We start from the raw sequence: 15,848 nt of genomic DNA, 5'->3' as shown, positions 1-15,848 counted from the left end.
GGCAGATAGGGAGCAGGAAAAAAGGAAGACGTTACTGAAAGCAGAGGGAAAGCGGCAAAAATTGGAAAACACCTGGAAAGAGTGGGAGGCTAAAAGGAAGGAGAAGAAGGAGAAGAAGAGGAATCAAGAGGTAGAAGAATGTGAGAAGGAAAGGGCAAAATGCCTGGAAAAAAAGCAGAAATTGAAGGATTTAGAAGAGCATTATTTACAAAGGTCCAAAAAGGTCTGTATTTAGTGGTGTCTCATTTCAGTTATTCATATCAGAGCCATGCAAGTTGGGGTGTTTCTTATTCTAAAATGTGCTCTTTTCATATTTCAGTGAGTAAGTAGTTCAGAAAGACCAAGGCTCAACTTCAAAAAGGGAGGAAAGTTTTCAAATGAGACCAGTATTTTTTCTGTTATTTTATTTGACTTTATTTCAATTGTTTTTCATTATTATTATCATCAAATAAAACATTTTAAGACATACATGTGGTTTAATGTCTTTCTTTACTCTACTGTATATTTAACAATGAGATATTTGTTAACTCTCTGGCTTATTGAGAGTTGTATATCTAAACTATTCATTTTCACTCTGAACTGAAGTCATACAATGACTGCATGAATGAAACAGCAGAAAAATGATTCAGTGCTTTTCACTATCAAGTTGAGATTGAGTCCTATTAAGAAAAAAAATCGTCAGAAGAAGCGAAAGAAAAGGCCCAAGAACTGGAAAAGCAGAAGGCCCAAGAACGGGAAAAGCAGAGAAAGCAAGAGGAAGAGGATGCAGTACAGGAAGACAAGAAACTGAATAGTTTAGATAAACAACTCTCAAGAAAACTGCGCTCTATTGTAAACTGTCTACACATAGAACAGTCTGTAAAGTTGAAAAAAAAAAAAAAGAATGCAAACACGAACTTGCAAACAACAAAGAGCTTTATTACAAGGAATGTCCAGGGCTGCTGGTAGCAGACCATGCAGTTATAGCAGGGAAGATAACCTGCAGGTAATTCACCCCCTGCTCCGCTCTGGATTGCAGTGAGGATGATGCAGGAAATGTGGTCCTTGACTTTCAGAATTGTATAAACTTTCAAACATTCCATTATGGAATATCGGAACACCCCCTTTGCATCCCCTTTGCAATATAAGAGAGAATCCTGTCCAAAGGCCTCGCTGGAAAGGAATCCATTTAAGGGGTGTGTATGCGAGTGCTAGGAGTAACTGGGGATGCTTACGGCCCAGAGGTAGGTGTAAGCACAAACACACATGCACACACACACAATCACACACACACACACACTCACACAATCAGACTCACGCAGTCATACTCAATCAATTGTACACACACCCAACACACACACACACACACACACAAACAAACAAACACACACACACACACACACACACACAGTTATCAGTCCAGAGTGACGCCCTCTGGGAGCTCCACCACCACCGGGGCACAGTCCTCAAGGTCAGCCTCAAAGTCCCAGCGGAACTTCTTGGTCAGGTGAGCTTTGAACTTCTCCGCCCTCTTCCGCAGTGTGCTGTCCATGCCCGGGCCACTGGCAAACTGGAAAAAGTCCTGACGATAGGAGAGAGGGAAGAGGGTTGGGGTTATACAGGGTTTGGACTCTGATAATGGAAACAGGAAAATAATAGACCTCAATCTCAGTTTTGAGATTGGCAAGTATTTCCAGTATGTATGTGGTCTTCTTCAGCATTCTTTTGCAGACATGGCCCTCTGGTGGCCATTGTGAAAACTGTTAACCTTAATACTAATGCACCTGCAGTGATCCTACTGAAATTTGCCAGCTGCGAAAACAGCATGGCTTTCTACCTGGACGTTCCTTTAAAGGAAATAATTTTCTTCACCACACAGTGCTTTCATTCTCTTTTATGTCTGATATCTGTGTTTTCCAGTATCTGCTAAGTCAATTCATGGAGACTGTTGATCTGAAGTTTATCTTTTGTAGGGAAGTCTTGCAGGATGCTCTGCTGGCTACAGTGGTAGAGTACGATGCTAACAACACCAAGGTCATAGGTTCATTACACTGGGAGTACAAAGCTGGTGAAAATCTTATATTTGCACTGTACCATGCAGGTGTCAATGAAGTATACAATTAATGTACAGGACGTCACACAGGACAAAACTGTCTGCTGAATTAATAACATTCATGTAGATGTGAATAAATTAATAACATTCAAGTAGATGTGAATAAATTAAACATTCATTTAGGTGTGAATAAATGAATATGATTCATGTAAATGTGAATAAATTAATAACATATACGTGTGAATACATGAATAACATTCATGTAGGTGTGAATAAATGAATAACATATAGGTGTGAATAAATGAATAACATTCATGTAGGTGTGAATAATGTACCTGCAGGGTGGATGTGAGGAAGTTACTCTGGGATACGATGTCCACAAAGAAGTCTGGGGGGATCTCTCCGAGCTGGTGATAGAGCACGCTGATGAGGCCCAGGAAGAGCTCCTTGTGCGTGCGCATGGCCTCCTCGGAGCGACACAGCAGCGCCAGCAGCTTCTTCCAGTGCTCGAAGGCATCGTACGCGTTCCCAACCAGGAAACACACAAAGGCAAACTGCAGCTCGCCTGAAGCAGAGCAGAGTGGAGGAGAGGAGAGACGGCGTGGTTTACAACAGGATCAAGGCATAGTTGAACCAAATCAATGACAGGTTTTGAAAAGATGTTGGGCAGCTCTTGAACACCTCCAGCAAACGGAGACAAAACAAGAGCAGAGGCCTCTCCCTCTAATCAGTGGCAGACAGGTATGTCCGTTTTTTTTTTTTTTTGGTCATTGGTCAACAGTCACTCCAAGCTGGACGTTTTAGTTACTGATTGCAGTGTTCGGGAGAGTCCCAGACTCATGTTTTTTTCTAACAGTGATTTCAATGATTGCAGTCAGGAAGTAAACAGTTTGGTTTAAGCACTACAAGACCAAGTAGGTACAACAAAGGAGGACAACAAATCTTATATTGTTAAGTTCTGTCCTTTCTGTCGCTAGTTATACATCAGATCATGATCCTTCACAAGGCTACATGCATTTTTTTTCCCAATATGTTTTTTTATTTACATATTTTGAATAACACCAGAGCTTACCAAGCACGTTGAGCGGCTGTTGATGGTACTGCTGCTCCAGAAGGCGGCGAAGAGCGTAGCTGAGATCCATGCTACACTGGGTGATCTGAGCCGGCGTTGCTCCGGGAGGGTATGTTTGTTGAGGTATGTCAGAGAAGCGAAGCTCGGTGCCTTCCCTCTGTTTCATTCGCGGCAGCCTTTCCAAACCTTCCTTCATGTTCTGACAGGCTGTGTCATTGCGGGGCAGATTCTGCTCGGCGCGGTCTTGGGTGTGGGTCAACTGCAACTCGGGGACCACGTCGCAAAAGGCGCACACGCGTCCGTTCAAGGGCTGTAGCGCCTCCGCCACCTCCTGGGTGAGACGATCCGTCAGGGACACCCACTTGCGCAAAGTGTCGTATGGGTATGGTCCTAGAAAAGGGTCTAGCTCCCGAAGCCCTGCCTTAACGCGCTCCACTTCCTCCGGATTCTGAGTAGCAGAAAAGTCCAAATCCTCCTCCTGTCTGTTCCAGTTGGCCAGAATAAGCTCCCGAGGCTTCAGGTGAAGAAAGAGGCCCATCCTGGGACCAATTTCACCGCCCATGCTCTTGGGGTTAGTGGCGCTGTAGTGGAGGAAGTGAATCCCTGGAGGGATCATCTTTATTCCACGGAAGCGAGGACCGACCTGCCAACTCTTGTAGTCGATGCCCAACTCTGTTTCCTCGGGCACGCCGAGCAAGACAAGCGTGGCTCCTTCTTCGAACAAACCCTGTGCTACCTCCGGGTCCATATCCACTCCAGCCATTTCTGAAATTAATTTAACGTTACATGTTGGATATGGACATGGATATGCTCTAACGTTGTATCGTTACAAGCTAGGCATTTAACATTTAGGAACAGTAAGCTATCACATCAGGCGGACCTTAGCTATCTAGTTGAAGCAGATTTAATGATTGAAGCTGATTTACATATTTTTAAAGCGGCCGTAGCTAATACCACGAGTAAAATGATGTAACGTTAACGTTATTGCTACATCGCCAAAGTTACCTCTTCGGCACATGCTCCTCCTGACACTTGCCAGCTAACTAAAACAGGTTTATATCTAATCTATTACATCTACACGTAATTTTAAAACATTAGCCAGATCACTTCTACTAATCATCATCAATGGAGAAATAAAATGACAACTGTTTCATTGCCATAGTTGCATATTTACCAGGGTATTCCTTGGGACAAATTTTGTTTTTTACGTTGGTGTTGCGTTCATTCCCTCGGAATACCTAACTTACTTTCTTCCGTAGTGAAACGATGCCCATAGCAAAGGTTCCGGATGTGCAAAATAGGTCACAAAGTTTTCATAATTCATAATTCTCAACAGAGCAATATAATATAAATCGTGGAATTCATTTAAAAACATTTATTAAGTAATGCAACAAATTCTGCCAAGCATCAATGCACATGCTCCTATGATAGTTGTTTACATAACATGTTTTCAGATAGTGGAGCACTTGGCTTGCATATTCTGTAGATGGCACACTAGAAAATGCCACAAATGTTATATGTTGATCTGGCACAAAAGTCTAGTAAAGGAAGTAGGCACTGTGGCTTTATAGGCTATGGGCTAGAGAATGAACATTATATAAAAAACTACATTTATTGCAATAAAGGCATTTGACATCTGGATAAATAGGAAATGAGAGCCAAAGACAGACAAGTTTAATGAGTGTTGGCTTTACATTCAGTGAGTTCAGTGAGATATCTGGAGTATAAATGTTAGAGATTGTGTTTCAATTAATTTTCCTTCCCTTCACCTTCCCTTGGGGTGTGGCACTCTGTAGCTTTTGCCAGCAAAAAACAAGCATCTGGACCAACTTCACTTTCTCTCCTCTATGGCAGTGGTCTCTTCTTCTCATATTTCTTCGTCTCAGACACCGGTCTTTTAACCTTTCTAGTCTTGCATCTTTACACTTTGCATCCCTCCGCTCTTTCACCTGCAAGCACAACAGATGTTTCTTTTTCTCAGTGCAGGAGACATAAGGCTTCAAAACAAAAGACATTAGTGGCAATGTATAGCACCCACCCACACCCCAATTGATTTCATTTGTTTGGTTCTTCTCAAGCAGATAGCAAATCATCAATAACTAAAAAAAAAAAAATGCCATTTATACTTCACATATACAGTATATGGGTCTAGTTCTGCTACTCTGTGCGCATCACAAGTATGCCAGAGAAAAGTAGTATAGTGTTTTATCTACAGTTAATTGTCTTTCAAATAAATGTCTGACATTCTATTAAAATTGTATTTCATATGGATACTGAATGTCTATTCATGGACTGAACTATGAAACGTATAGCAGCCTACGCTGTCCAAAGAAGTCAATTACGAAAGATATCTGCCTTATTTAACTGCTTTTAGTCCAAAAAGGTCAGCTGTGCTCCGCAATCTCAGTGGCTTCTAGGGGATTCTGCTCCATAAACGCGATGGATGTGCTACCAGAATCAACTATAACGAACGACCAATAAATGTGTAATGGTATGAGCGCCTAAAATTTTAGGCTATGGATACTTGTGTCATATATACAGCACTGTTAATTGTCCACTCTCTGGGATGAATGTAGGTCCCTGATGACGTTATGTGTAATTTGAGAAACAGTATTATTGATAAGTCATATTATTCTACTAATAATTACATATAAATAAATATTTTTCTTACCTATGCTAAAATTTTAGAAACGATGCATCTTGAGTACATTATAAATTGTATCCGGTGCACATTTTTGTAATCGGGGCAATCGCATGGTGAATTTGTATGCCAGCGCAAGTAGGTGAATATTACCAATTACCATTGCTTATCTGACATTTCATTGCCCTCACTCCAACAAAGTCAGTTTTGAAAGTCTCACCATGCTAACCTTCTCGCACCGCTTTTTGATGAGAATCTCCATCTTCTCCACCACCTTCCCCAACCCTCCTTGCCGCCCTGTAGTGTTCAGGAACTGCTCTGTCATCCCACAGATAGAGCGGAAAATATGATGCACCTGTAAAGAAAGTATCACCATCAAACAACTTCAGCTTGGACAAAATGCAACTGCCAGAGTTCTTACAAAAACGAAAAGAGCTGACCACATTTCTCCAATACTCCCAAGTCCTTACACTGCCTTCCAGTAAGTCACAGAACTGACTTTAAGCACTGCTGCTTGTTTATAAACCACTAAATGGGACAGGATCAAATTACATCTCAGATATGTTTCAGCTGCACACACACCTGCTAGACCTCTCAGATCACTGGAGACTAATCTGTTGGGAATACCCAATGTCAGGACTGAACATAGTAAAGCTTTTAGCTGCTCAGATGTGGAAACAACCTCCTGATTACGTCAAAGGTGCTCCAACTGTAGCCAGTTTCAAATCTAGACTTAAGACTTTTTTGTTAACTGATCAAATTAACTGTACTTTTTATTTATTTACTTTTTTTTTTATTTGTTCAGTTTCTATGTTCAACAAGTGATGTCTCAGGCTTACGCCCTGGGCTACTGATCTTTAGTTCTCTTGTTCGGGGTGCAGAATAGATAAATGTATTGTCAGCGCTACTTCCTCACTGCCTTTATTCTATTTCATGTACTTTGTACATTCTTTAATTATTCATTCTTTACTTCATTTTAATTATATTTTTAATCTGTTCACTTGTCTTTATCTTCAATTTTGGTTATTTCCCCTGCTCTTATTTATGTACAGCACATTGCATTGCCTCTGTCTATGAAATGTGCTACATAAATATACTTGCTTTGTTTTGTCAGCCAGTATTTTGGTATATTCTCAGGCATGTAATGTTGTTGAGTAGAATGTCATCTCGCCTTTTGCATTCATGCAGCCCCATATTATCACACTTCCACCTCCGTGTTACACTGTCGGGACTATGCATTTATTGTACCGGTCCTGGCTAGGTTTATGACAACATGCTGGACCCCATCTGAGCCAAGCAAATGTATGTTGATCTCATCTGACCAAAGAATGTGCTCTCAACATTCATCAGGCTTCTTTTCAGGTTCTTTGGCTAATTCTAATATGCAGTTTTCTGATGAAGAGCCGTTTCGCTCAGGTGGGGTGCAGCATGTTTACAGTTTAAGGTGAATCCATTTTGAATCATTTGACATTTAAGTGATATTGCACAAGGGGCTGTACTCACTGCTGGTGTATAATGTAAGCATATGTTAGTAAAACTGTAGAATCAAAGGGTTCCACACCTTGTCAGAAGGACAGCAATCTTTCCCCTCAGGTGTAGAGGAACCAGTCAGATTCTGAAGACAAACAAAAATATGTTATGCTAACCAGTCCCAAAAGAAAACACAGCAGACACAGCAGACAACCGAGCAGAATGCCCAACGAGGGCTGGTTCTGTTAACCATTGTTGGAAGCGGTAACTTCACCAGAGGAGGGCAGAGTGCCTTGACACAATACGCTCAAATGCGGTCACACCCACCTCTGTCACATGTTTTAGCTATTCTCCGTGTAACATAAGTGTGAAAGGGAACAAACGTGACAATTTATTCACGCATTCAATAAAAACTGAATTACTATGATTATGTGATGACATTTGCTTACACATTAAAATCAAATAATAATGAAAAACTGCCAAAACAGCAGAGAGAGCTTGTTTAACGTACTAGTTGTTGGACTTCTGGAAAGATGAGGTTTCTGTATGTGCTCAAAATGTTGGAGTCGAACTGCCGTTTACAGAAGGCTACTGCAAAGAGCAGCGACACCAAAACGATGCAAACAGAAGGCCTGTTAACACACTGGCAAGAAAAATAAAAAGTTAAATCACAATTACGGGTGCATGTGTAAACCTCCAAACTCGGGTGGCCTTAACCATCTCGAGTATAAATCAAACATCATGTTACTATTTGATAGACAGTTCCAAAACTGCCTGACAGGGATCAAGACACTACCTACCATTTATCATTGTATGTTGAATGATCCTTCACATGTATGAATCCCATTCTGTTAACCCAAGCCAAGCCAGCGGTCACATAGTGCTCGTAGTGCGTAGCTCACATTTCCCTGACATAAAATTCAGTTAGAGCTCTGCGATACCGGGAAAGCAACCAATCGTATTACATGTAGTTTAACTTTGAATTGGTGTCCGAGAATAAGGCAGACGATCTGGCATGAAGATACCCCCTACGCCTCTGTTGCGTTCCTTCCACCATCTTCACATTGCCGTCCGCGGCTCCAATTTCCTTTCTCGTCATGGGTTGCTGGCGGTGTGCATTACAGGAGCTCGTATCAAATCCAAAAAACTTCCGCGATCAATCACTATTGGGTTGCTTTCGGTTTCGATAGAGGAAGAACTGGTGGAAATGGTATGGCCGCACTGTTGTAGCAGCCAGCGTGCAAATTTACCTCGTCTTCCAAACCAGGAGAAATAGTTTCGCATTAATAAATAGGAAACAGTAGTTATACATAGACTCAAAATATACATTACAATGAAGTACCCGGTCATGATACAGTCCAGTTTTTCCCAACAATGATTGGGCCATGAATTACACTAATCCACGTCCATTCACATTTTCTGTGTTTAGCCGTGAGGTGTATGGTAAATATTCATGAAGGATGATGCGTTGAGAAATCTCAGTTGGTTACTCCCCTTAATTTATTGACATTGTCACGGTATACAGAACAAGTGTAAGCATTTTGGAAAACGGAGGGATGGAAAATCTGCAGGTGCCTCATGGAGAAGCAAAACAAGAACTAAAATTTCAGAGTTCATTCCCACAACAACAACGTTCTATCTAGTAAATCAATGAACCTTGATAGTTCAAATGAAGGGCAAATAGTCATTAGTTCAAATGAGGCCCAGCCAGCTATGCGGATGGATTAAAAGCCTTGAGAGTACCAAATTATAATTCTAGAAAAAGAAAACATTGACACACTTGTTGTTGGTCATGATCCAACTATCTAAAAAAAAAATACACAAATAAAGTTACATATTGAATGTTGTGGATCTAACGAACATGAATGGATGTTTGTGTGGTCTCGTTTTAGTTTCGGGCGTGGTGTGATCTGGTAGAGACTCAGAAGGTGTTCTTGATCTTGGAGGACACCAAGGCGAGGATCTCTCCGATCTTCTTCTGCCAGTGGAGCACGTGTTTGGAGTCGGCACACCATAGCTCTCCGTGCCGTGGCTCGGCATTCTCGGCTCGCTTCCTCACCTCCTCCTGCTGCTCCTGGACCAGACACAATCAGACCACCCACGCAAAGCAGACAGTCAGACGCAGACCGCAACAAAGGAAATGTATGCCTGAGTCAGTGTGTGTGCGTGTGTGTGTGTGTGTGTGTGTGTGTGTGTGTGTGGATAGGGTCTTGAGTTACTAGCTAAGGTGTGTGTGCGAGAATCTGTGGGGAGGGAGCTATAATATCTGACTAAGATCAAATTAGTATGTGCTTGTGTGTGTGTGTGTGTGGCGTACTATGTGTGATTAGCGCACGTGTGCGCATGCATAATCATAACTTAATTACAATACCATTCCAGGTGTAATTTCACCACTAATCATTAGACTGATATTCTGATAAATTTATTTTTTCCATGCAATTTTTTGGTATCAAAAATAACGGTATAGAAGCACTGAATCAGTATCTCTGCTGATGAGTGATGTGGATTGATTGATTGATTGATTGATTGATGTACCTCTGTTCCATGGTACATCTCAAACTTGTAGAAGAGGGCCCAAGCGTCTCCCAGATCAGGCTCAATCTTTACGGTCCTCAGGAACCACTCTCTGGCCTTTGATATCTTACGCTCGCTCCAAAACAACCTACAGTCAAAACACACACACACACACACGCACACACACACACACACAGGCAAAGTAATTAGCCAAAACACCAATCAATGTTAACATCAAAACTTGAGCTCCTTGGGTTCCATGAAGCCCTTATCTGAACCCCCGGTGTGTAGCTATGAACAGATGACTTGGTGATCTGACCTAGTCGTCATACGTTTGCAAGGGATCAATCCCTTTTTGAACCTCATATTGGAAAATGCAAATAAAACTGCCGAAATGAAAAGTGTCGCCGCAGCGCTGACTTACTTGGCCACAGCCAGAAGAACGTGGGGGTCGTGCTCGCACTTCTTGAGCGCGTCGACGCTCTTGGTCTTGCGCTGGGGGCGGGCCTCCAGGAATATGGCCTCAGCCCACAGGATGCCTGGGGAAGGAGAGGGGTACGGTGAGAGAGGGAGAGGGGTACAGTGAGAGAGGGAGAGGGGTACAGTGAGAGAGGGAGAGGGGTACAGTGAGAGGAGGAGAGGGGTACGGTGAGAGGAGGAGAGGGGTACGGTGAGAGGAGGAGAGGGGTACGGTGACATTCTCAGCACAGGTTTTTGTTTTACTCCGAGCCAAGATATTGCAGAATAATGATAAATACATATTCTTCAATTTCATTATTATTATATTATAATTAGTGCTGTCAAACGATTAAAATATTTAATCGTGATTAATCGCATTTTTGTCATAGTTAACTCAAAATTAATCGCGATTAATCGCACATTTCTATCTATTCTAAATGTCCCTTCAATTTTTTTTTCAATCATTTTTATTTTATTTTAATGCTCTTATCAACATGGAAAAGTGGATTGGCTTGCTTTATGGAATGTTTTATTTGATTGAAAAACAACATTGCCAAACAGGGCGGTACAAAATAAAATTATTATTAAAGGACTCAGCCTATATTGCAGTTAAACCATGGCTTAATATTTTCTTTTTTTCAAGTTTGCTTTGAACATAGAAGTCAGGCCTCTTATTTCAAAAACAATGAACCGTAACAGTTACCAATAAAAGGTAAGCCTACTTCTTCTGTGCTTTCAGCCAGCTGCCTGTTGACATTTTCAACAGTGAAGCCCGCTTCTTTTGCACAACACAACTTTTAAAGGTTAACTTTCTATTGAGAAGCTTTTTATCATCCATTTTGCTGTATTGCGCTCACCATTCACTGCAACGTAACATTAGCCTACTACACAGATTGCAAGACCAAAAAGAACGTTAATCTAAAAACAATTAACAACGCGTTAATCGCGCCATAAAAAAAAATTGACGCCGTTAAAATGGGTTTGCGTTAATGCTGTTAATAACGCGTTAAACTGACAGCACTAATTATAATATTTCTTTTTTTGCGTTTCTTTAATTATTATTATATTTGATTATTGCGACTGATTTTTTTACCCTGTAAACCACCTTGAGATTTTCTTGTATTTTAAAGTGTGCTATATTAATAAAATCCATTTTTATTATAATGAGCCTGGCCTTGCACCGGTCACAGATTCAGAAGCAAAGCTGGAGTGTGTGTGTGTGTGGGGGGGGGGGGGGCTTCTGACCTGAGTTGGGGCACTCCTGCAGGGCTTTGGCCATCAGCGTGTTGGAGATGTTCTTCAGTCCAGCTCTGTACTCCAGTCTGACCGACTCCAACCTGACAAGAGACACAAGAGACACCGTACTCTGTGAGCCAGGGCTGTACCTGTACCTGTACCTGTGTGTGTGTGTGTGTGTGTGTGTGTGTGTGTGAGAGACACCTCACTCTGTGAGCCAAGAGACACTTGCCTCTAGTACTAGCACTTACAGCAGTTACATTCCTGCACTTTTTTTTCTTCTAATTCTTATGTGAAATAGTATTTATTGTTTGCTAAATGAGTAAATGTAAATTTCACTCTGTGAGCCAGGGCTGTACCTGTACCTGTACCTGTACCTGTGTGTGTGTGTGTGTGTGTGTGTGTGTGTGTGTGTGTGTGTGTGTGTGAGACACACCTCACTTTGTGAGCCAAGAGACACTTGCCTCTAGTACTAGCACTTACAGCAGTTACATTCCTGCACTTTTTTTTCTTCTAATTCTTATGTGAAATAGTATTTATTGTTACACTAGGTCTCTAATGCTCGTAGCTTGACTGTTCTCTCCCTTGTACGGCGCTTTGGAATAAAGCGTCTGCTACATGAGTAAATGTAAATTTCACTCTGTGAGCCAGGGCTGTCCCTGTGTCTGTGTGTGTGTGTGTGTGTGTGTGTGAGACACACCTCACTCTGTGAGCCAGGGCTGTACCTGTGTCTGTGTGTGTGCCCCTGGGTATGTGTGTCAATGTCCCTCTCATGCGTGCGTGCGTGCACATGTGTACCTATCACTGTGTGTGTGTGTGTGTGTGTGTGTGTGTGTGTGTGTGTGTGTGTGTGTGTGTGTGTGTACCTATCACTGTGTGTGTGTGTGTGTGTGTGTACCTATCACTGTGTCTGTGTGTGTGTGTGTCCCTGGGTATGTGTGTCAATGTCTCTCTCATGCATTTGTGCGTGTGCGTGGGTGTGTGTGTGTGTGTGTGAAAGAGAGAGTGCATGCACCATAAACCTGTGTCTGGCTCAGGAGGCTGTCTTAAAGTGGCAACCTCCAGAGCAGCTGAACTCTCAAAGCTGATCTGTGCAGCGCCGGTGTGTGTGTGTGTGTGTGTGTGTGTGTGTGTGTGTGTGTGTGTGTGTGTGTGAAAGAGAGAGAGCATGCACCATAAACCTGTGTCTGGCTCCGGAGGCTGTCTTAAAGTGGCAACCTCCAGAGCAGCTGAACTCTCAAAGCTGATCTGTGCAGCGCCGGTGTGTGTGTGTGTGTGTGTGTGTGTGTGTGTGTGTGTGTGTGTGTGAAAGAGAGAGAGCATGCACCATAAACCTGTGTCTGGCTCCGGAGGCTGTCTTAAAGTGGCAACCTCCAGAGCAGCTGAACTCTCAAAGCTGATCTGTGCAGCGCCGGTGTGTGTGTGTGTGTGTGTGTGTGTGTGTGTGTGTGTGTGTGTGCCGGTCTTACCACAGCTCTGCTGCCTGGGGGTTCTTGAGGCGGGACTTCTCCAGGATGGCGCGGGCCCGAGTCAGCTGACCCACCCGCTCCTCCAGCCGCGAGAGGAGGAGCCACAGGGACATGGAATGAGGACACTTCTTCAGCTGGAGGAGGACACACACACACACACACACACACACACACACACACACGTGTGAGTAAGAAGTGATAACATTATGTTAAAAAGTACAAAATATACATAATATTTATTTTTGTCTAAAAGCAGAGCTAGCAAATGGGAACAGCTTTGTATGAAATGAGAACAACACTTTAGAGACATTTAGAGAATCAAGATAAGCTGGCAAAGTACTTTCAAATCAGATGCAAATGAAACAGTACACTGCAAACTAAATCAAGTAACTATGGGCGACATCTGAGAAGCCTGAAGCGTCCCCATCATGCCTGTACACCTCCCCTTTCAGACACTCCTCGGATCCCAGTCAAGCTTGGTGTATGCTCAGAGGCGCACGCGCAGGAGGCCGCGCAAGCCCCTTGCGCGACCCTTGCACGACTTTTTAAGTCTTGCGTGCGTCGGCCCCTTTTTCTAGACTTGCGCCATTTTACGCAAGCCTATTGTTCTGGCGGTGAATTGCTTGGCAACACCCCCAACGCAACCCGTAAGCACCTAGCAATTCATGCTCTACGCAGAACCAAGCAAGGGCCTTCAGGCAAAGGACTGAACACGAACAGCTCCCTACCCCCTGGTTGTAGGCCTCGCGGGCCTTGTCATTGTTCTCCGACTGCTCCTCGATCTGGCCCCTCATCATCCACAGCTTGGGGAAGTCCTCGTAGTGCTTGAGGGCCTCCGTGCACAGCTCCTGCGCCGCCTCGATGTTGCCCAGCACCCACTCCAGCTTCACAGACTTCATGAACACCTGCGAGCGGAGAAGAGGAAGGGAAGGGTTAAAACAACAGGGGTCGACACAGTAGGCGATGGTAGAGCCGCTACCCTCTTAAGCCTAAATTATGCTCAGCGCAAGCGCAATTCCCTTGCAAGCCACTTGCGCGTCTTTTCACGTTTTGCGATTTTTCTAGACTTGCGCCAGGGGTGGTATTTTACTGCGCAAGGGGCTCTTGTGTATCTTACGTGCTTAGGCGTTGCGTCTAAAACTGAGTATATATATCGGCCTTCAGGAAGCATGCTGGCCCCTTTAGGCAACATCAAGCATCAGGGGATCGTTCAGGTTGTCCGACCCCAACAACACCGTCCACCGACATGCGCTTATGATAGTTTCACCATTAACACCTTTTAGAGTGATTGAGTCTTCTTTGTGGCTGATTATAAGAAAAGCTTCGTAGGCCACAGCATGAAGCCACATCTCAATGTAATTTATGTATTTATTTATTTATTATTTATGTTGCCCTACCAGCCCAAAACTACTGCACTCATGTATTCCTCCCATTTGTTGACGCTGAGATAGTGTGAAACCTGATCCAGCCCGCCTCGTAGTTCACGAGGCAACAAAGACTTACCACATTAGTAACCACTATACTAAACCACAATAGTAACCAATATACGGAACCACAATAGTAACCAATATACGGAACCACAATAGTAACCACTAAACGGAACCACAATAGTAACCACTAAACGGAACCACATTAGTAACCACTAAACGGAACCACAATAGTAACCACTAAACGGAACCACAATAGTAACCACTAAACGGAACCACAATAGTAACCAATATACGGAACCACAATAGTAACCACTATAGGGAACCACAATAGTAACCACTAAACGGAACCACAATAGTAACCACTAAACGGAACCACATTAGTAACCAATATACGGAACCACATTAGTAACCAATATACGGAACCACATTAGTAACCAATATACGGAACCACAATAGTAACCACTAAACGGAACCACAATAGTAACCACTATAGGGAACCACAATAGTAACCACTATAGGGAACCACAATAGTAACCACTAAACGGAACCACAATAGTAACCACTAAACGGAACCACAATAGTAACCACTATAGGGAACCACAATAGTAACCACTAAACGGAACCACAATAGTAACCACTATAGGGAACCACAATAGTAACCACTAAACGGAACCACAATAGTAACCAATATACGGAACCACATTAGTAACCAATATACGGAACCACAATAGTAACCACTTAACCAAACCAAATTAGAAACCACTATATGGAACCACAATAGTAACCACTAAACGGAACCACAATAGTAACCACTAAACGGAACCACAATAGTAACCACTATAGGGAACCACAATAGTAACCACTAAACGGAACCACAATAGTAACCACTATAGGGAACCACAATAGTAACCACTAAACGGAACCACAATAGTAACCACTATAGGGAACCACAATAGTAACCACTAAACGGAACCACAATAGTAACCAATATACGGAACCACATTAGTAACCAATATACGGAACCACAATAGTAACCACTTAACCAAACCAAATTAGAAACCACTATATGGAACCACAATAGTAACCACTAAACGGACCCATATACGAGCACTAGAGATGCGCGGATGGGCTATTATTTCATCCGCAACTGCATCACAAAACGCATGATTAGTCACCTATCCATCCGCACCAATTTTTTTGACCAATTTTCAAAACCGCACCCGCCCGCCATCCGCCTGTTGTTTTTAGGTATAGGCGCTGTGACGCGAGGCTAGAAAGTTCTTGAAAGGAGACTGATCCAATGCCGCAAAGATATTTAAAGGATAAAGCCCCTAGTATGAAAGCCTATTGGCTATGTTGTAGCCTATCCCCAGAATATTATCAGTGAAGTGACGTCTGTCTCCGATCGATGCACAGGGAGAAACTTTAAAATAGCCAAGCACATCGGCAAACCTGACCTTACCATAGGCTAGTAAGCCTACACTTTTTTATCATTGTAATAAAACGCAATTTGGTACACCATTTT

The 15,848-nt window shown here is 42.8% G+C and overlaps 2 protein-coding genes across 2 annotated transcripts in view; both read right to left on the bottom strand.

The window, feature by feature from the left end:
• Positions 1-730: 730 nt before the first annotated feature.
• On the bottom strand, positions 731-4,324 carry aar2 (AAR2 splicing factor). Its single transcript, XM_080860817.1, has 4 exons — positions 4,279-4,324; positions 3,105-3,869; positions 2,368-2,597; positions 731-1,561 (listed from the first exon to the last, which is right to left on the bottom strand). Exons 2-4 carry the CDS (start codon positions 3,865-3,867, stop codon positions 1,394-1,396), a joined length of 1,161 nt encoding a protein of 386 aa, XP_080716943.1. The 5' UTR covers positions 3,868-3,869; positions 4,279-4,324; the 3' UTR covers positions 731-1,393.
• A 4,367-nt stretch (positions 4,325-8,691) lies between these two features.
• The window catches only part of prpf6 (PRP6 pre-mRNA processing factor 6 homolog), a gene marked incomplete at its 5' end in the record, with an annotated part of 24,392 nt that continues 17,235 nt past the window's right edge, over positions 8,692-15,848 (bottom strand). Inside the window, 6 exons of the mRNA XM_080832491.1 lie at positions 8,692-9,289; positions 9,751-9,877; positions 10,154-10,268; positions 11,434-11,525; positions 12,894-13,027; positions 13,622-13,798. Coding sequence (XP_080688617.1) covers positions 9,137-9,289; positions 9,751-9,877; positions 10,154-10,268; positions 11,434-11,525; positions 12,894-13,027; positions 13,622-13,798 — 798 coding nt within the window. The 3' untranslated portion in view covers positions 8,692-9,136. The remainder of the gene's footprint in view (positions 9,290-9,750; positions 9,878-10,153; positions 10,269-11,433; positions 11,526-12,893; positions 13,028-13,621; positions 13,799-15,848) is intronic.

This window comes from Sprattus sprattus (assembly GCF_963457725.1).
Source record: "Sprattus sprattus genome assembly, chromosome: 2".
In the NCBI taxonomy this organism is placed as follows: domain Eukaryota; kingdom Metazoa; phylum Chordata; class Actinopteri; order Clupeiformes; family Clupeidae; genus Sprattus; species Sprattus sprattus.
The sequence above is the reverse complement of the archived record's forward strand: the minus strand, read 5'-3'. Positions and strand labels throughout refer to the sequence as shown.

Bases quoted from the DNA above. Each gene is read 5' to 3' on its own strand.
- aar2 (XM_080860817.1), bottom strand. From the start codon at position 3,867: ATGGCTGGAGTGGATATGGACCCGGAGGTAGCACAGGGTTTGTTCGAA. The intron at 2,598-3,104 runs GTAAGCTCTGGT...GCTCTGCTTCAG, and splicing joins ACAGCCGCTCAACGTGCTTG to GCGAGCTGCAGTTTGCCTTT. The intron at 1,562-2,367 runs GTACATTATTCA...TCCTATCGTCAG, and splicing joins TCCTCACATCCACCCTGCAG to GACTTTTTCCAGTTTGCCAG.